The sequence below is a fragment of the Erinaceus europaeus genome, chromosome 13, assembly GCF_950295315.1.
Source record: "Erinaceus europaeus chromosome 13, mEriEur2.1, whole genome shotgun sequence".
NCBI lineage: Eukaryota > Metazoa > Chordata > Mammalia > Eulipotyphla > Erinaceidae > Erinaceus > Erinaceus europaeus.
Window position 1 is genome coordinate 81,348,573 of NC_080174.1, and position 21,701 is coordinate 81,370,273.

Below are 21,701 nucleotides of genomic sequence, written 5' to 3' on the forward strand. Positions count from 1 at the left end.
GAAAAGAACAAAGTTAAAAAAAAAAAGGCATTATTTTATCCAGTCTTTAATAGTTTCAGCCTGTATTCTACTGACTGCTGTTATGTGCACAGGCAGAACATACCTTGAAAATGGTTTTGCAACAATAGAGAATCTTACAATGAATCAAAGCCAATAACTAAATCCATTATCAATATCACTTTTTCAATGTGTTCTGGCACTGGACAAACTGGTTACATCTATTAACCTTGCCATCGATTAATTTGTGGGTTTGTATTTTACTTAGCTATCTTAGACAACACTAAGAATTCCTAAATGCAAAGTTCCAAAGTTTGCATTAATGTAATTCTCTCCTCTTTATAAATGATTAGCAATTTGATAATCTTACCTCCAACGTTCTTGTTAATTAGCAAGGGGTTCCACAGGCCCCAGTAGGTTAAAAACACTCCCAGAAGAAAAGAAACTAAAAATACTGCCTCACTCCAAACGGAGAGCTTTTAACTAGATCACTTGCCAGTTAAAATATACTCTTTCTAACGAGAGTTTGTATGAAGTTTCTTTCATTGATCATCTAAAAAAAAAAAGTGATTTAAATACATACATATCCAACTACCAACACCTGACTATCACAACTTACGAAGAGAAACAAAACTTACTGAAAATTCTCTCAAAGCTACGCTTTTCCACCTGATGAAGGTGGTCCCTCAAGCACCTAGGTTGTGACCTTGATTTTCCTTTCAAACAACACTGTCTATAAGTAGGTGACCTACAACAAAGGGAGTTCAGGGGTAGCCAGCAGATGCAGAGGTCATCAGGAAAGAAACATACATAAGAAAGTGGAATGACTTCTCACCATGGCACTTACCTGCCGCATGCACAAAGTATGCCAAATATAAATCAAGTTCCTTAACAGAAACCCCTATGTGATGGGGCTGGACACAGAGCCCTGGATTTGAGCACTGTGGGGACTTTACAAGGCGCTCGCCATCAGTACTTTCCAGCGGAATACCTTTAAATAAAATCACCATGACGAGGTCCAACCTCCAGACTTTATCTGCCTGGCGGAGGCAGTCAATTCTTCGCATCTTGCCTTTCTGGTCTGGGTTGGAAAGAACACAACAGGGAGGCTTTTTCCCTGTGACTGTAAGAACAAAATCCTCTCGGTACTCAGGTCGGATATCTTTCCGTAACTTGGCCAGAAGTCGAGATGCCCACTTCTGCTTGACCTCTGGTTTCTCACTTAGCAACTCGTCCTTCACAGCTCTCTCTTCTTCTTTTGACATACGCTTTTCATGTTTTTTGAAGTATTTTCGTTTTCGGGCCTGCAGGTTGAACCATGTGTAGGCGAAGGCTCGGACATGGGGCAGAAGTGCTTCAATGAAAGGATGAAATTCATCCTGGGGGAATGAATAGAAACAGAAATTTGACTATAATTCAAACAAAAGGAAACAATTTGTCTTCAGACAGAAACCTTAACCAAACAAAATCTATATTTCACTGGAAATTTGATTCAAGCATTACGTTACCAAAATCATACAGGGATCCCTCTGGGAAAGTCCAAGAGGAAAAAGAGAAAACTGTCAGTATCCTTTCTTCCAAACTCAAAGAATAACATTGCTTAAAAGTAAATAAATAAATAAATAAATAAATAAGTAAATAGGTTTTCATATGGTCTCCAAACTGTACCAGGCTCCACTGTTGGGCCTGGGTCCCAAATTCCTTAGATAGTGAGGTTTGTCAAAATGCTTATAACAATATATAATCTTAACCCTATTTCAAGGAAAGCATATCTAATTTTGCTCCAGCCTTGACCTCACTACTTGTAGTACAGCCAGGGCTCAGCCGCCAGATTGGCAAATCCTAAACATTTAGGTGCCAGTCAGTGTTTATGGAAGTCTAGGAGCAAAAAAACCATCTCCACAATCAATGAAAACAAAGACTTTCCCTCTAAAAATACTGCATGTAGACTCCGAGCTATCTTGGTCTTTTGGTCACGTCTTAATTTCTCTTATAAATATTACAGTTGCACATCATCTTTTTTTTGTTGTTGTTGTTATTAAAAAAAAAAAAAGGGAAATTTAACAGACCCACAACACAAAGTAAGGATGGGTTCTACATTCGTCAGGCTAAAATAAAAGGCCTATAGTCAAGGCGTAATTGCCTTTGGTGTGGGAATGAAACAAAAAGAAAATTAAGAAAGAAAAAAGAGAGTACATATCAGATAGCAAATAGAATATGTCTGGGTGACAACACTGTAGCAACTAAATATATTAAATTTACTGAAATGATTTTTGAACCTACACTAACAATCATTTTTTAAAAATTAATTATTTTAATTTTTAAAATACTATCTCAGGCTTTTTCTTACAGTGAGAGACAATCAAATTAGCATATTCAATGTCTGTGAGACTTTAGGAAAAAAACATATAGTAGTCTCATAAAATTCAAGTAATTCAAAAATAAATTTGAATTTAAAACATTTAAATTTTTCTTATTGTTTTACTAAAAATACTTGATTGTCTAATCTGAAATATTCTTAGGAAATATTAATATAAAATTAAAGAAAAATTAAACAGCACCTTCTACTAAGTGCATTTCTAAGTACAGGTAACTTTTGATTAACCAACCTCACAAATCTTACATAATGCACAAGCCCCCAGAAGATGGATTATTTACTTTCAAATAAATGAGAATAAGAAAGCCAAAGATAGGTTCGGTGATTTTTTTTCCAAAGGGGCAAAGCGGATAAATATTATAAAGTGTATTATTTTTCCGGGTATGTAATACCTGCTGTAAGTATGTACTTTGGAGGCACATATAACAGTAAAATTAAAAATACTATTACTATTGAAGCAATTATTAAATTTTAAATGTTCAAATATAAACCAAGTGATTACATTTGGTCAAATATTTTAACAGTCAAGCCTGTTCAAATACTGTAAATTATAATCAATAGTCTAAACACTACACATGCTTGAATTTGTAAGTGTATATTATCATAATACATAATAAATCATTTCAATAAATGGTTGTTCTTCCTCCTTGAACAAACTTCAGGTTCTGTATTTCTAGCTGAGTTCTCGAAAACTTCATTTTCTCAGCAAAAGAATCTGAGAAGAGGTGTTCACTTTTCCAACATATACTTTATACTTTAAGTGGAAAAGGAATAGAGACACAATATAAGAATCATAGTATTATTTACCATAAACCATTAGCACTTTAAAATATCTAGTGTTAGGACAACTTTTTTGTGGGCATACTTAAAAAAAAATACAGGGTGCGGGTAATTTTTTTAAGTACAGTTTATCTAATAAGGTATATGCCAAAACCACAAAGCATTTAAGCATTATTAAATTCTGAGCTCATCCTTGAAATGCTGTAAAATACATAAATTTAGGGTTTGGAACCATACTTTACATTGACTGGTACACTTACATGCGCAAGACTAGCTAGGGAGCAAGCTCAATGGCATTCTACAAAGTACTCCCTGAATCTACCTTCACTACAAAGTGAGCTTTCACTAAAAAGAGGACTCATTTTAAAGTCTCAGTCTCGTTTCCTCATAGAAAAAGTTACTTTGCTCCAAAACAATTCACGCTTTCTTTTTTTTATAAATGTTATCGTATAAAAATTTTTATCAATGATAACATTTTAAATAAACATGTTAATATGGCATTTTAAGTGACTGAAGATATTTCCAATAGGCGTCTCAGAAAACTGCAAACTGCATTCACTCATTTTAAAAAGATTTTTACCTGGCAGCCAAATGCCTATATATCTCACCATAAAAATCTTAAAGTGAGGCCAACAATGTTATCTAGTCATTACAAATAATCTAAGTGCCCAATCCTGCATCAAAAGTATCGACTTATTACTCCCCAAAGGTTTCAAAGCTGTGTCAATAAAAGTGCACAATATTTTGTATAACTTTACTCAGATGTAAAATTAAAGTGCTAGTTATCTTTGTGAAATCACAATTAGCGATATTCCACAATATCAAACATCATTATCTTGTAGGAAATAGCCGGGCGTAGTATAAATTAGGGTTTTTAATAGTATGATTTAAATCAAGTTGCTGCACTTAACTGCCATCGGCTATGTTAATATTTCAAAATATCCAAGAGAAAATCAACAATGTATTCTGTCACATATATTCAGTGAAAAAGGCCACGGGGGAAATAAAAAAAGAAAAAGAAAAAAAAAAAAAAGCAAACCTGAAAATCTGTTCCCAAAGCAGTATGGCTTTAAGTCACCATCATAAACACTGATCTGTTTGTAAGCAAGTCAAGTTTAAGAACCATCAAATGCTGATATTTCTGGAACTATGTCTTTTAGAGGTTCATCTATAAAATTCTATTGGGTTATCAATCTATGACCAAGTACATGACTCGGTTCTGCTGTGAGTATCTAGATTAAAATAGTACGTCGGACACTTCGCTGATAGAGTATTTTTAAGTGAAGACACTATGTAGAGTTTATTCTTCCACTTAGAGCATCTTTATCAGTGTGCTTACCAGACTTTTTTTTTAATGGCCAACTACCTATGGTTTTTTTTTTCTTTTTAAAAAATAGCTCTATAGTTCAATAAATATTCCGGCAAGTAAAACAAATTGTAAATCAATTTTCATATCTCAAAAATATATGGTCTTTATTCACTATTTAATGTATGACTTATTCACAAACTCTTCTACTAAATAAGCATTTCTTAGTGGTGTTTCCAGAAGAAGGCCTTGTGAAAGTATCAATCATCCTGCCAAATTTGTGTTTTTTTTTAATTGAAGTTCCTTTATGTGATCATAGCTCATAAACCAAGAGAATTTCACTTTGTTAAGGCCTGTATGAAGACACAGATATCCTCACTGAGGTATCATCCCAAAATAAAAAAGATATCTTTTGAGAGCTCACTTGAAAAGACACTAATGTATCTGTTAAGGTCCTTTACCCAGTCAGTCCTGCAGCTCACTGGTATTATCTGGAAGTTAGTTCTGCAAACTTTTGCCAGCTACAACTCCAGCCTTTGAATCTCAGCATTTTCACTGTAGTCGTAACTCATTCAAATTATCTTACACTTTGCATCTTATCCATATGCAACTGCGAACCTTGCCAGAGTGGTTGGAAAACTTTCCCTCCGTGCTTCCACAAACTTACTAAAATGGGAACTTTGGAAGTTTGTGTGTGTGTGTGTGTGGGGGGGGGTGCTTTTACAATAACTGAAAGCAACTGCTATCCATTATTAATACTAGGCCAAGGTCCCAAACAGATCATTTCAACATAAAGCATGCATTTAAGAGTCTTCTGAGGGCAAATCGCTGATATTATTACTGTTCAATACTGCAATAGGGAGGGCTGTCACGTGGGGAATATATCCAGAATCTAGACAGGGGAAGGGAGAGAGAGAAAAAAAAAAAAAAACTACTGATAATGTTCAGCTTTCAGAAAATGGTCCGGTTAAACCGTTATTTCCTGCTAAGTGAAGGCAAAAAAAAAAAAAAAGTGGTAGCAGATTTTTTTCTGGGAGTGGTGAATAAACATTTTATGTGCAGCATACAACTTCTTACAGTTGATTAATGGCCAGATCGCAGTGAGTATCAAAACAGTCCGAAGGCTCACACTTCTTTTTTCCAAAAGAAAAAAAAAATCAGCACAAAATCACTTTGACTTCATGCCTTGTAGAGCAAGAAAATAATCTACTCAAGAGGGGTGGTGGTGGTGGTGGTGGTGACCAGATTTGGGGCCCTCAAGAAGCAATATATGGGTTAGGGTGGGGTAAAGGTGGGGGGTGAGTTGCTGCAGACCCGGAGGAAAAAAAGGGGGGGGGTGAAAAAGAAGACCTGGGGGAAGGTGGGGGCAGCGGTGAGGCCAGGGAGACCCACGCTTGGAGTAGAGTCGGAGGAAAAAGTTGCTCCCGTCCCGCGCGCGCCCGGCCCCGGAGTCCCGCGGCAGCTGCGGCTGCGGCTGTGGCGACCACGGGGGGAGCGACGTCCGGCCCGGGCCGCAGCTCGGGCTCGCGATCGGTCGCCAGCGCCGCTCCTCCTGCCTGCAAAGCCAGCCCGGCGGCCTCGGCCGCCCGCTGCCCCGTGCGGCGTGGGCTCGTGCGGGCGGCGGCGAAACTTTCACTCGGGGGAGCGAGAGGGCGGCGAGCTGCCGGGTCGTCCCGCAGCCTCCACCCGGCCGGCGCGGGGAGGCGCGCAGTCACGCAGCCTCGCTTCACCAGAGCCCAAGGGGCCGTCGCCCGCCTGGGTCCGAGGGGCGCTGTCCCCGTCCAGGCCTGAGTTCCTCCCTCCCCACGGCCGGACACCACCACCCCCTCTCCAAAAAAAAAAAAGAAAAAAGGCTGCCAAACAATAAACAAAAAGTAAGAGTTTGGGGAGGCTCGCTTGGCCGGGAGGAGGGGGGCGCAGAGAGCGAGTCCTCCCCGCACCCGGGCGCTCCGGCTCGCCCCGAGCGTGCGGGGTGCGGGGTGCGCAGTGAGCTCGGTCGCTGGGCCCCCTCCCCGGCCGCCGCGGAACTACAGAAACCGGCCCTCTCGGCTGCAGAAACGCTGAGTCCAGATTTCAGCGTGTCAGGAGCTGCAACCCCGCCGAAAACACGTGCGGGGCGTCCGAAAACCCCACTGTTCCGCAGTCCAGCGCCCCGATATTAATTTACACATTAATAAGAGGGCGCCATTAGCCATGTGCCCACACAAATGGCCGTGGTGCTAAAGGAATAGTCACCCGCATGGAAACAAAGTTACTTTCTGCAAGCAGTCTTCCTCCACCGCCACCCCCTCCCCTCCAGCCCCCCCACAGCCTCCACCAACACACGCGCGCACACACGCAGAAACACGCATGGACACGGGCACACGGAGAGACACATGCCCCAGGCCCAGCGGTCCCCCCGAGGACCCCCCTCCCACACACACACACCCCGCTTCCTTTGCTGGGCTCAGGGTCTGCCCCCCGCACCCTTTTGCCTTCCACCCCACCACCCCCGACCCCTCTCCGCATCCAAACAGCTGCTTACCTGGGTGAGGCAGAGCGGAGAATACATAACTGCCGGGCGGCGGGGTGTGCGTGTGCGTCTGGGTGAGCGGTGTGGAGGTGTGCGTGAGTGCGGGTGAGGAAGGAGAAAGAGGGACAGAGGGAGAAAGAGAGGAGAGAGAGAGAGAGAGAGAGAGAGAGAAAGAGAGAGAGAGAGGGAGGGAGAGAGAGAAAGAGAGAGAGAGAGAGAGAGAGAGAGAAAGGGGAGGGGGGGAGAAAAAAAATCAAGCCTGCTTCTTGCGTTCACATTTCCAACTCCGCTCAACTGCAGCCAGCCAGCCAGCGCTATTGCCGCTCCATGAGCTGAACTTTAACCCCGCCTAGAGTTTCCCTACACTCCACTATACATGTCTACAGTACGCGGGCGTTAAAGGCATAGCGCACCCTTTCCCGCGCCCACGCCCGCGCCCGCGCCCGCCTGCCCGGCCGGGTGCCCGCGAGCTGCCCGCGCGCCCGCCTCCGCCTCCGCCTCCGCCTCCGCTCTGCACCGCACAGCACAGCCGCCGCCCGCTCGCGCCGCCGCCTGCGGGGAAGGAGGGGGCCGTGGGGGAGGGGGCGGCTGCGGCGCGGAGCGACCAGCCGGGTCCCGAGCCCCTGCGGCCTCTCTCTCTCTCTCTCTCTCTCCCTCTATCTCCCTCTCTGTCTCTGTCTCTGTCTCTCTCTCTCCCTGATTCCCTCCGCTTGCTCGCTCCTTCGCTCCCCCCCCCCCCACCACCACCACCCGATCGGCGCATTTACTGGGTAACGCAGTGAGGAGCAGTCACAGTCTGTACTCTCGGGCAGCTATAGGCTGCCACAGGATGTGCTTAAGCAAACAAAACTACTTTTCCTCGTCCCCATCCCCCACCGCACCCCCCCCCCTTCTCTGCTGCAGACCTCCGCGGACCTGCACCGAGGACTTGGGCAACTTTGCCAGGTTTGCCCTGCACCCCGGGGTTCCCTGGGTGAGCCACACAGAGAAGCGGGGAGGAGGAGGAGGAGGAGGAGGAGGTATATTTGCATGTATGCAAATTTTTTAATCAGACCTCCTAGGTAACTCTTGCCACACACACACACACACACACACACACACACACACACACACACACACACACCATCCCATACCACCAGCACCACCAACCCCCCCCCCCCGCCCCGCCTCGAAAATGCGGTATGGCTCAAAGCATTGTAATCTTTCCAACGAGGCTTTCCGTGGGAATAGATCGTCTGCAGAGGTAATTATGCACAAAATCCGGCAAACTTTGTGCAGCTTCAGTCCTGTGGTATTCTGCAGCGGGGGTGGTAGTGAATAATTTCACACAGAAGATTCACCAGATTTGGGGGGTGGGGGGGTATCTGGAGAAAGGAAGGCGCGGATTAATGAGCATGCCCCCTCCCAGGACTGTGAAACTACTGCGTTTGAACACAGACGCCATAGAAAAAGTTCTGTCACGTTCAGAAACAGCAGTGGTTTAGCTGTAACATCTTTCTCTTTTTAGGAGGAAAAAAAAATCTGAAAGGGATGTCCCCTTAGGGAAGGGAGATATTCTTGTCCACAAACGCGTGCCCAAAACTGGGCATAGGCTATCACTGTCCTCCCTGTTGAGGGACACCTCTGGGAAGGTGCCTTGTAAGAATCCCCTTTTTTTCCTCCCCCAGGTAATAGTTCTTAAAATGGAAAAGAGCTTCCTGCAATTATTTTAGGTTTGCTAAAGTATTGTTTTGGCAGAAAGGGGGGTGGTTTTTAGGGTTTGGCAAGTTGCCAATAAGCCTGCTTTTCCAGTTTTTTTTTTTAACCTTATATTTTCTCTCTGAGCTCTCCTCCCTGCTGGAAAAGGGGGGGGGGGGGATCTACCTCCTTCTTTTAAACTCTTATCCCATGTCTTCCTTCACTCTAGTTTGTAGCTTCCTGCATCTGGGAATGCTTCTCAAAATTCTAAAAGGAAAGAGAAAATTGTCCTGGTGAAAAACACTGGTACACAGACAGGGGTATCTGCACTAGGTGACAGGGGCTCCAGGACTAGAGATATGCTGTGAAAAGAGGAGGCTCCAGCAGAAATAACCACTTTGCAGGTGAGAGGGGGTGACATGTTAAGGCCACTCCTTCAGAACCTTCTTCTCCTCCCCCTCTGGCTCCTTTAAAAAGTAGAATCAAGTAATGAGCATGAATTATACTACTTCAGAAAGCAAAATTAAGTCCTCTGAAATAATTCTGCATCTGTCTAAAGTTAGGCTGCTTGTTCTCCGGTTTCTTTATAGTTAAGAACAATTCCTGAATGCTCAGGAGACTACTTCCAAACACCATGTCGGCACATATGCTTGGAAAATTCTGATTATTTATTAAATGGGGTGTGTGTGGGGGGGGGGGATAATGACTTCAACCTTTAATGAGAGAATCCAAGCTTTACAAAGACAATTCCCCTCCCCCTTTGTTTCCTCTTGGATCTCCATAGGGGAGAAAGGTCCAAAAAGGTAAGAAGAGTTGCAAAGACAATATCCTTGGCCACAAAAGCTTTTGCTGGGATCTATAACTGCAACCGGCTCCAAGTTCCCTAGATAGAAGTTTCTGGCTGGAGGTTCCAACATGTAACTGAGGCAGAGTCAAAAGTTATTGTTCAGAATGTGTACTCATGGGAAGCTCTTCTCCAGAGCAAATTAAACCTTTCTTTTAATAAATTAAAAGATAGATTCCACATCTGCCTCTTTTTCAATCAGCAATGAGTCTTACTTTTAATAAAATCTTAAGAAAAAAAGTAAAAAAAAAAAAAAACACAACTGGCACGTCTGTGTGTGTGTGTGTGTGTGTGTGTTTAAAAAGAAGGGAAGCAATTTAATGCTGATAGTTCTATTTTAAAAAAAAACTTCTTTTGTTGCAGCAGTAGATGTGCCTGCGATTTCCAGTTTTCTGCGGTTAGCAATATTATCTTAAGTAACTTTTGGCGCCCTTCGTAAGACTTTTGGATGTGGGATGTTTGTTTGCGCCCTCTAGGCAAGAGCTGGATCCAAGTTCAGCACCAAAGCCCTTCACATCCGCTCCTGCTTTCTCTCCTATCTCCGCCAGCTCTGGCTCCCTCCCCCGCAGGAGGGGGGGCGGGGAGAGGCGGGGGAACACTACAAAGCACAGTTCCAACTACAGCCTTTGGAAACATGACTGAGAAAAATACAGTAGAAGAGTTACAGTTACAGAAAGGCTTCTGGTAACTTTCTCTCCAACAGGCATAAATTTAAGCACACACACACACACACACACACACACACACACAGAAACAGATGTTCCTCAAAGGGCAGTCTGGGGGTAAAAAACATTTTTCAACTCTCCCCTCTTCCCAAGTTGCAAAAGTAAATCCTCCTACACCCTTCACTGAGATAGCAAATAGCAGGTCACTTGAGAGAGAGTAGGGATGGGGTGGGGAGGGATGAGAGAAGAAAGAGAGGTAGAGAGAGAGCATTGTAGGAAACACGGGTGAAGTATGGAAACTAGTTTACTGCAATCATATAAATGACTCATTATTAGGAAGGATAAACTCCTTATTGGAAATAACTGCTCCAATCATTTATTCTGCAAGTGCTAGGAGACTGCCTTGAAATGGGATTGTCTCTGTGCAAAGGAGGCTCCTGTCATGCTCTCTGCTATCCATATTCTTGCTGGCACAGAGCCCAGCCCTGCATTTACTGTGTTTTATTTGCAGAAATGTTACCTTGCCAGCTTTAGTGAAATCCTCTTAGATATATAAATTACATCAATAAGGTTTCACTTATGTGTACATCTCAAATACCTCTCATTTCAGAGGTTATTTAATAGGAAGATCTTATTAATATGATTTAGATTTCAAAGCCCAAAGCAGTGAAGATAAAATTGGGGTTCAGAAGTGACAACACCATTAACTCTTATGATCTTTCTAAGACTAATTTGATCAGTAGCACTTTCCAACATTTCTCTTCTCTAGTTTTTTTACATGCTGGTCAACTCGTGTGCAGATTTTTCTTATATGCATATATTTCTAAATTAAATCATGAATCCTAAATTGAAAGAGCCTCCAAGTGGATTCTTAGATCAAATCTCCAAACCAGATTTGGTTAGAAGGCCTAAAACATTGGGAAATAGTTCAATAGAAGTTTAATCCAAAGATGGGAAAGAGTCCATACTGCTTTCCATTCACTTCCCAACAGAATCAGCCGTCCACACTGCTCAGTGGGAAGGAAGAGGATATATTTCAGTCAGAGGCTGCCAGTTACTGTCTCCAAGACAAGCTACTCTAGTTGGTTTCCACTGGATTTGTTTCAAAGACTTGTCCAAGAGGCCAGACTCCAACTAAGAGTCTGAGAATCAACAATCTCCCACACACTCTCCACAGGAGTTGTAGTTGTAAAAAGAAGAAATGTGAACTTGGTCAGTCTCAATATCCTATTTGCTACTGATCATATATAAACAGCAGAAATTAAGAGTCAAGTGGGGGGGAGGCCTTGTCTCTCCTTTTTCCTTTCAAACATAGAAAGCAACTGTCAGATCACCTTCAGAAACATTTTCTCTTGCTTAAAACTTGATCCGAGTTTAAGAAGAGAAGGGTGCATAATCCTTCACAGTACTCAAAAAGCCCACCCAGCCTTCTAAAATAATCAGAGTGAGAAGTTTTGTAATGCTGAGTATGCAATATATCACTTCCCAAAGCTAACTACAGGCCCACAGTTCAGGCAAGTTTGGAAGCCACACATTTCTAAATCTGAACTTAACTTTCCACAAAAAATCAACAGCTTCCCTGAATTTAAAAATAGTAATCAATACAAAGTTAAATACTTCTTTAGTAGAATTGTTTAACTTTTTCCAAAAGGCAATGAACAGGCATGCAATTCATGCAAAAAATCCCCCGGGCCCCCTCCCGCCCCCCTTAAACTCGAAAACTCTTTGCTATTGTGCCTGCTAAATCCGGAAGAGCTTGTAGCTTTGACAGTTTGTACCACACCATCTCCTTCAGAGTCACAGAGAATTTCAGATCTTCTCTGCCCCGCCCCCTCTGGCTATTGCGAACCATTGTACACACAAGCCTCCTTGTGATTGGATAAAGGCTTTGTCAGTCTCCTATGTTGTCCTATTGATTAGAGGATCGAATCGTCAATTATTTTCCGGATCCAGACATTTCTTTTCGAGTTAGGTTGACTGCTGGGGCCAGACGTCTTTTTACAGAGCAGAGCACGTACTGAGTTTTCTACTCGCTCCCCCCCCCCTTCACCCTTTTTTTGCTGGAACAGAGCAAGCGCTAGGAAAAAAAAAAAAAAAAAAAAACTGTCAAGCTCAGCAATTTTTTTCAAATCTCGGGAATAAAAAAAAAAAAAAACCAGACTGATGCAAACAGCCAAAAAAAAAAAAAAAAAACTGAAAAGCCATCCACAAAACAAAAGCATTACAATAGACATTTACCCAACAGTCACTTAAATGAATATGCAAGCTTAATAAATTTAAGTCTTAATTAAAATCATTCCAACATTTTTACTGTTTACAAATTGCATCTCCTATAATCGCAAAATAGAAAGTTTAAGATGTACCACGTACCATTGCAATGTAAAAAGAGTACGTGAGAAACTTTAAACTGTTCAGACGAATCTCTTCATTTGTTGTCCCTCTTTTTTTTGCATTAAGAAAAAATATCTAAATAAACTTATAACCGTTGAAAAGCCCGGAAGAGTTTTTTTTTTTTAACGCTGTTGGCCAATTACAGGCTTCTTAGAGAATTTTTTTTTCACTCCAAATCAGAAGGCTTTTGCAATTGTAATGCACGCTCTCTACCTCTCTCACTGTTTTCTCCTCTTTTGAAAGCGATCCAACCCGGGCTGGCTGATTCTCAGATTCTGGTTTTTGCCTTGTGTGCTTTGGATTGTATAAGACTTTGCAGAAGTTGCAGTCGATTCGCAGTCGCTCTTTCCTCTCCCTACCCCCTTGTTTATTTCCGCAATCGCTGCAATTTGCATAGTAACCACGCACGAGGCGCCCGCTGCTGCCAACAGAGGGGGCCAGGCGGGGGCAGGGGAAAGGCCTTGGCCCCTTCTCCCCTCCTCCCTGGCTCTCTCCCCGCCAGTCTCCTCCTCCCCCACCGCGCGTGGCCAATAGGAGTCCCGGCTTTCAGCGCAAGCTCCGGTCCGGACACAGTTCGGAAGAAAAGCCTCGGTGTTACTAGGCCCTGCTGGTCGGATTGTGCTTTTGGCGCAGTGCAAGTTCCCTTACTTGCGGACTTTCACAGGCGGTGCTAGGACGGAGTGATGATATAGTCCCCTTGCTTGCGGTCCTGCGGCTTTAGCACGTTTTAATTAAGGCTGCAAGGCTGCTCTCTCGGTTTCTTTTTCCACAGTATCTTGTGAATTATTAGGATAGTTCATGATGGTTAGTATGAGATTTAACCTTTCTTTGCACTAGTGTAGACCCAGAGTTAAAGATTCCCCCCCCCCCTTTTTTTGGTGCATTAAATCAAGAGAGTGCAGCATGCCGTGAAGAGCTGGCAGTAAAATAAAACTGCACCAGGCTGGGAAAGGAAAAAGCATTGAGCTCTCGTCTGCAGATCACTGAACATAAAATGGTTAGGTGGGCTCAATCAAGAATAAAGCTGTTCTTTTAAACCTGGAAATGCAGTAAAAGCCTAATTTAATCACCAAGCATCTAATTTGCTAGGATTTTAACAAAACCCAAATCTCCCAAAGTTTAACATAACACCTCCACCTGCAAGCCTACCCCCCCTTACCCCCAGGACTGTACCAGTTTGGGCATTCTGAAAGGATTTTTTTTAAGGCCATTATCTCACTGGTTCATATCGTTTCATGAACCCAGACTCTTTAAGATCATGTAATAGAATATGTTCAATGTCAGCCTTTTGTGTGTTGGCCTAAAACAACAAAATAGTTGTTGGTGCAATGGAGGCGGGGAAAGGACAGCTCAATAGAGAGGGAAGTGTTCCTTTAAATGGAAAACATCACCTACAGGCTACTGTTTCTTTCAAATAATAATACTAGGTGTTCACTTCGCCTCAGTAAAGTAGCTCACTTAAGTAAGACTTTTTGCTGAATAACTGAGTTGCAGGGAATTGTATGCTTAGTTCACTTCATAGGAATTATACAATAAGAAGAAGAATGGGTCAAAAAAAAGAAAAAAGAAGAGAAAATGAATAGAAATAGGAAGCAACCTGGCAGTTGCCTGATTTTTCTTAGCTGAAAGTACCTCATGAGTAAGTAACACGACTGTGCACAGTTAAACTTGAGGTCAGAGAAACTACCTGTTATATTTGGAGCCACATTTTTGGCTCCGGGCTTGCATTTTATAGCTAGCGAACTGGTGTTGCGTAACTAGGAAGTATGGCATGGTGGCTGTCCTTGATGTCTCACACACTTTGCTGTTCAGGTAAGAACCACTTGCAGGGTGAGATATGGTCTTAGTGTAGAAAGTCTGTGACATTTCACCCTGGCCTCCTCCACTGAGCATTATTCCACTTGGCACACTACTTTTACCCTACTTATACACTCAATGGGAAGTAGTGACTTAAGTAAAACTAAAAAAAAAAAAAAAAAGTTCTAGGCCTAGTTCAGCTAGTACTAGGCCATGTGAACTTGAGAATGGTTACATAACACCTATTAAATAGGACATCAGCTTCTTGTGAGACTAGAGAATTGTTTTGTCCCGAGTCATAGTCTTTGAAATGCACAAGAGGTATCAACTTCTAGTGCATTGCTCTGTGGACAACATAGTCTGAATAATTCCCAAATGCTAAGCATGCCAGGCCTCTTCTTAGGTGGTAACAGTAAGTTTTGTGTGTATTGTTTGTTGTACTCAGTTTAATATTCCAAAGTAGCCATATATACAAAAATATCTATCTAGTCACCAACAGCATTTGTAGGCTTGGAGAGCAACTTGTCTTGGCAATGGTTCTCCACTGCCATGTAAGGTGAATAAATCAACTTCTGCAAGCATTAGAATCCTTATTAAAAAAAGAAAGAAAGAAAGAAAGAAAGGAAAGAAGGGGCCAGGCAGTGGCACACTCGGTTAAGCACACTTATCACCATGCCCAAGGATCCTGATTCTAGTCCCTGCTCCCTACCTGGAGGGGTGATGCTTCCTGAGCAGTGAAGCAGGCATCTCTCTTTCTGTGTCACTCTTTATCTCCCCTTCCTTATCAATTTCTCTCTGTCCTGTCAAATCAAAATAAAGTAGAAAGGAGTCAGCGGTAGCGCAGCGGGTTAAGCGCACGTGGCGCAAAGCACAAGGACCAGCATAAGGATCCTGGTTCCAGCCCCCGGCTCCCCACCTGCAGGGGAGTCGCTTCCCAGGTGGTGAAGCAGATCTGCAGGTGTCTATCTTTCTCTCCCCCTCTCTGTCTTCCCCTCCTCTCTCCATTTCTCTCTGTCCTATCCAATAATGACAACATCAATAACAAAAATAATAATAACTACAGCAAGAATAAAAAGACAAGGGCAACAAAAGAAAATAAATAAATAAAAGTACTTTAAGAAATTAAAAAAAAAATAAAGTAGAAAGGAAAAAAAAGGGGGGAATGGCCACCAGAAGCAGTGGACTTGTAGTGCTGGCACCAAGCCCCAGTGATAACCCTGGTGGCAATAAAAAAAAAAAAATAAATTTTAAAAAATAAAAGAAGAAGAAAGTAGAGGTTCAGCTAATGCATATAAGTTTCCTAGTACATTATATATATGGTAATATAGTAATAATAATAGGAGACAAAGAGGTAAGAGAAGTTAAAGTCCTAAAACTGATGCACAGCTGGAATGAATGAGAGGGATTGGGTGGGGAAGATAAAAGCAGGGTGAGGAAACTAGAGAGATCTGACACTGACTTGGAACTTTCAAGACCGTTGATAAGGAGGGGAAATTCAGCAGTGAAGGTTATCCAGATAGCTGCACAAAGTTGAAATATCTAACAGGCCTATAAGCAGAAGAATACTCTTGCCCCACAAATGATGACTTCTCTATCTTCAAACCTATCAATAATCAATAGTATTAAATGTTACAATTAATAATAATAATAGTTTATATGCATTGAATATTTATATTGACTCTTTTTTTATTAATTTTTTAAAATTATTCCCTTTTGTTGCCCTTGTTGTTTTTTATTGTTGTAGTTATTATTGTTGTTGTCGTTGTTGGATAGGACAGAGAGAAATGGAGAGAGGAGGGGAAGACAGAGAGGAGGAGAGAAAGATAGACACCTGCAGACCTGCTTCACCGCCTGTGAAGCGACTCCCCTGCAGGTGGGGAGCCGGGGTTCAAACCGGGATCCTTATGCCGGTCCTTGTGCTTTGCGCCACCTGCGTTTAACCCGCTGCGCTACAGCCCGACTCCCTATATTGACTCTTTTTATAGCACAAGTTTGCATTCCACCAACTTCATGCCACCAAAAATCGGTAGCACATTGAAAAGGGTGACTTTGGGTTGCCAACCACATCCAGAGTCTCATGCTTTCAGGTAACCTGGCTTTCTGCCTTGAAAATAGTAGGCTTTTCCAGGAATTCTGCTTTGACCCAAATGAAAACTTAATCCTCATGTGGGGCACTGATATGGAGACTAAAGCATCAGAGTTTTACAGAATTAGGAACAGAATCCAAAGTTGCAGCTTTTTTTTTTTTTTTTTAGTAAATTTAAGTTTTAATTTTGAACAAAGTTGACTGTTGAACACAGGAGTATATTTCACATTTTCTTGATTTGTCTGGGCAAATCCTAGCTCACCCAAAGTACTTTTTTAGACTACTCAATATTAGCATTTAGAAGACCAATATGGAAATATAAACATTAGGGAGGGGAGCAGGGCTGTGGGGAGCCGGGCAATAGCACACTGGTTTATGCGAACATGGTATAAAGTGCAAGGACAGGTGCAAGGATCCCGGTTCGAGACCAGGTTTCCCCACCTGCAGGGGGGTCGCTTTATAAGCAGTGAAGCTGGTCTGCAGGTGTCTAGTTTTCTCTCTTCTCTTTCTTCCCCTCCTCTCTCAATTTCCCTCTGTCCTGTGCACCAAGAATGGGGGGGGGGGGGGGGAAAGATGGCCGCCAGGAGCAGTGGACTCATGTGCAGGAACCTAGCTCCAGGAGAATGGATGAGGCTCTCCAAAATGCAGGTTATGACAGAGTCTGGTCCCGCAGTTCCGTTCTTTCTCTGTTCCTGGATACACATGTGAACGATTTAGAGTCTATTTCCCAGCCTTCCTTACTGATAGGCACAGCACATCAACGTGCTCTTATCATTAGAATGCAAGCTGAATTGTGCAAGTTCAACATCCCTATCACTTGCTTAAAAGAAATGTGTCCTACCCTGGGTCCATGCTCCCAGAGGGATAGAGAATGGGAAAGCTATCAGGGGAGGGGGTGGGATATGGAGACTGGGTGGTGGGAATTGTGTGGAGTTGTACACCTCCTACCCTATGGTTTTGTTAATTTATCCTTTCTTGAAAAAAAAAAAAGAAAAAAAGAAAAAGAAATGTGTCCTAAACTTGTGACCTTCTCACAGACTTCAAAGAGATCATATTAGGAGACCCAATTTCAGTTACAAAGACCAAGGTAATGCCTTAGGAGACAAGAGAGTAGCAAAGATCAAATGAACTTGGAACCCTGCATGACCTTGTGGACCAGAACTACTCCTCCTCCTTGATTCTATAAAAATCATTGTGTTCTCCAGTATAGCTGCCAAGCTGTAACTATAACTATAGTTAATAATCAAGATTATAAAGCAATCTCGTGGTAACACTCGGATTCTTTTCACTCTAAAATCTTACAAATTTCTCCCAGATTGGCGCAGAATACATTGGAATTGATTAGCAACTTCCCTTTCCAGACTCTCTTACCTAATCTCTCTCTGCTATCTTTCAGCCTAACCACACTAAATGGCTCACTTTTCTTCTCATCACTTTCTGAACCTACCATGCATGTTAGTCCCTCTCTCTTTATTTTTTTTTCATTGTGTCATAGTCTGTATCTTTATGCCCAGAAGTCCCTGAAGTTTTCTCTCTAATCACACAACACACACACACACACACACACACACACACACACACACACACGCCAGTTTAATGCTATTTCTGAGCCTCCCTGGGCAGAATATACTTCTTCCTCTTCATTTTCTTTTATATCTTTTATTTGTTTCTATGACACTTCTTTTTCTTTTTATCTTATTTATTTAATATTGATTTACCAAATTATGAGATAGCAGGGGTATAATTCCACATCGTTCCTATCACCAGAGTTCTGTGCTCCCATTAGAAACTGCAATAGTTCAGGAATTGAGCTGTAGCGCAGCGGGTTAAGCGCATGTGGCACAAAGCGCAGGGACTGATGTAAGGGTCCCAGTTTGAGCTCTGGCTCCCCACTTGCAGGGGAGTCGCTTCACAGGTGGTGAAGTAATTCTGCAGGTGTTTTCTATCCCCCTCCTCTCTCCATTTCTCTCTGTCCTATCCAACAATGACTACAACAATAAAACAACAAGGGCAACAAAAGGGAATAAATAAATAAATATTTTTAAAAAAGATACTGCAATAGTTCTCCTAAGGACACAAATATAGGCTGACTATTGTTTCTGTAACTATATGTATTTATATATATTTACCCATTTTTTTTCCTATAGTCCTTCTTTCTCTTCCTTTCTAAGTCATACCTACACTTATTACTACTTCTATTTCCTTCCTTTTTTCCTCTTCTCTCTCTGGGTCTTGGTGGAATTGAATCCAGAACTCTTTGGTCATCTTCCCCTAACATTTCCCTCCCTCTAGGAGTGTGGACAGAAATTCTTTATGGGGTGCAGAAGATGGGAGTTCTGGCTTCTGTAATTGCTTTTCTACTAGACATGAGTGTTGGCTGGTCGATCCATAACCTGTTTCTATCTTTCCCTAGTGGGGTAGACACCTTTCTTTCTGTGTGTTTCTTTGTGTGTTTGTCTTGAAAAATCCTTGGAAATGCAAAGACTTCAATCACACTTGAATTCTTCCAGACAAAATGTAATAGTAGTTGCTCAATAAATATTTAGTCAATTTATGTTTGAATGATGCATTGACTAGTGGTTACTTTACTCGTCTTGCGCTCTCACAGAATACAGGGTCGGTAGTATGCCTGAGGTACGTACTACCACTAGTATTGTTTTGTTTTGAGGTAAAATTGGTTTACAAAATTATATACATTTCAGTGAGTAGTTAGAATTCAATTCATTTAGCATGCCTCCCCTAAATTCTACCTAGATGTCAGGCTAGGAAAGAACGCAAGCTTCACATTTTTAAAGTACAACTTAATTGGAGAGCTGATTCTAATCATAACCAAAGGTAACCACATAAGCCCATCGTTTCTAAACAAACAGTTTTATAATGGTATAATTGATATTCAAATAACTGCATTGTTTTAGTGCATACAGTTTGATGTGCAGGAACATATACTAACTGCAGTGGTGCCATCTCCATGATCAAGGCAATAGACACATTCGACAACACTTCTCAGGGTTTTCTCTCTCTCTCTCTCTTTCATGTATGGTAAGAACATTTCACATGAGACATATCTTATGCTCTCAAAGTATTAAGCTTAGTATTCACTATAGGTACAACTTTGTAAACAAAGCTCTAGCATCTATTTAGCTAGCATAACAAACTTTATATCCATGCCATGACATGTTTCTATTTCTTTTTTTTAAAGATTTTATTTATTTATTCATTAATATAGAAGGAGAGAGAGAGAGAGAGAGAGAGAACCAGACATTACTCTGGTACATGTGCTGCCGGGGATTGAACTCAGGACCTCATGCTTAAGAGTCCGATGTTTTATCCACCGCGCCACCTCCCGGACCACGACATATTTCTATTTCTCCCACCCTCCAGACCCATCCTTTTATCTTGGGTACACAGCATAATAAGCACTAAATGTTTTTAAAGACCAAGATGGTCTCATACAACTGAGCTACCAGAGAGAAGACGAGAGAGCCGCTCTGTATATCTTGCCTAATGTAAAGGTAGCCAAGCATAGGTAGGTAGCTAAGAGGAGCTGAAAGGGGACTCAGAAATTTCCCACCACCACATTTTACAGATGCTGAAATGGAAATGAACATAGTGAAGTTGCTAGCTCATGGTCACACAGCTGGTAAAGAATTAATCCTGAAACCCAGGCCAGTTTCATTACATCATGCAAAGACTATTTTGTCGGAATGGGAAAGGAGTGAGTAACTATCTCTGGTACCAGCTTTGAAAAGAGGCCTGGGAAAGTGAAGAAACAGTCTGTGAGTCTGATAGGAGAAAGAAAATGGCTAATTATCTAAACTGAAAGGATGACTATAGAGTCCAGCCTCAAAAGTGCATCTGCATGTGTTCTGTCAATTAAATGATAAAGTTCAGGACAATTAAATGAAGGTGGGGTGGGAGCTGTGATTTAGAGGGGGAGTGAAAGGTATTAAAGGTGGTGAACAGATCTAGTTTTCCGTCTCTGTGCCTGTGGTCTTGGACAATTGTATCTCTCACACTCTCTTCTGACTTCCTTCTCTGTAAATAACATCAGCCCTGCTTCCTTCCTGAGATTTTTTTTTGAGAAGATTCAATGAAATCACAAATGTGACATTGTTCTCAACTTTAGGTTTCTATCCTATGAAAGCCTATGCCTCCAACAGTTGTTTGTATTACAACACAGAATAAAGAATGTGGCTCTTTAGTTAGTTGTTCTGCCTCCTTTCTTCAAAAAGGTTTTGAAGTGAAGATGTGTGTGTGTGTGTGTGTGTGTGTGTGTGTGCCTATGTCTACAAATATATCTACATGTATGGGATAATTATTGTTTAACTTGTGACTTTTTCTTTGATTTCATAAATAACTGGCATTCAGTAGAAACCATACTCTACTATTATTTTTTTATTTTAAAAATTATTTGTTTATTAGATAGACACAGAGAGAATTTTGGAGAGAATGGAGAGATAGAGAGGGAGAGAGACAGAGAAACACCTACAGCTATATCACTTGTGTAGCTTTCCCTCTGCAGGTGAGGACCAGGGGCTTGAACTTGTGTCCTTGCACATTGTAATGTGTGCACTTAACCAGGTGCTCCATCACATGGCCTCTCATTATTATTATTTTATTTATTTATTTATTTGTTTGAGAAATTGAGAGAGAAGGGGGATAAAGAGAAGAAGAGAGACAGAGAGATGCCTGCAGACCTGCTTCACTGCCTGTGAAGCGACTCCCCTGCAGGTGGGGAGCCGGGGGTTAGAACTGGGATCCTAACAGGTCCTTGTGCTTTGCGCCACATGCTTGTAAACCCACTGTGCTACTGCCTGACTCCCCTCTCATTATTATTTTTTAATCTTTATTTATTTATTTATTGGATAGAGACTGCAAAACAGTGAGAGGAAACAGGGTGATAGGGAGAGAGAGAGAGAGAGAGAGAAAAAGAAAGATAGAGAGGGAAACAGAGACACCTGCAGCTCTGCTTCACCACTGTGAAGCTTTCCCCCTACAGGTGGGAACTAGGGGCTTGAAACTGGGTCCTTGTACATGGTAACGTGTGTTCAACCAGGTGTGCCACCACCCAGTCCCAGAAACTATACTTTGAGTTTTGATCATCTCTGGAGTTAGTGATATGCAGTATACAAACTCTCTCTGTATTGCTGGATACCAGCAGAGAATCATTCCTCCCGTTGATCATATGATCATGAAACGACTTCACAGATATCATTATTATTATTTATTATTGTTATTATTTCCACAAGGTCTATTATGGCACCTTGAT

General features: G+C 42.1%; 1 protein-coding gene across 6 annotated transcripts in view; it reads right to left on the reverse strand.

Moving 5' to 3' along the window:
- The window catches only part of NFIA (nuclear factor I A), a 482,852-nt gene extending 469,982 nt beyond the window's left edge, over positions 1 to 12,870 (reverse strand). The window contains exons 1-2 of one of the 6 annotated variants that reach the window (XM_060206322.1): positions 12,529 to 12,870; positions 845 to 1,376 (exon numbers count right to left, since the gene is read on the reverse strand). In XM_060206322.1, coding sequence (XP_060062305.1) covers positions 845 to 1,376; positions 12,529 to 12,531 — 535 coding nt within the window. In that variant the 5' untranslated portion in view covers positions 12,532 to 12,870. Of the gene's footprint in view, positions 1 to 844; positions 1,377 to 6,984; positions 7,672 to 12,528 lie in introns of those variants that run through there. The other 5 variants (XM_007522725.3, XM_060206323.1, XM_016187975.2 and 2 more) reach the window with 5 other exon arrangements.
- Positions 12,871 to 21,701: the final 8,831 nt, after the last annotated feature.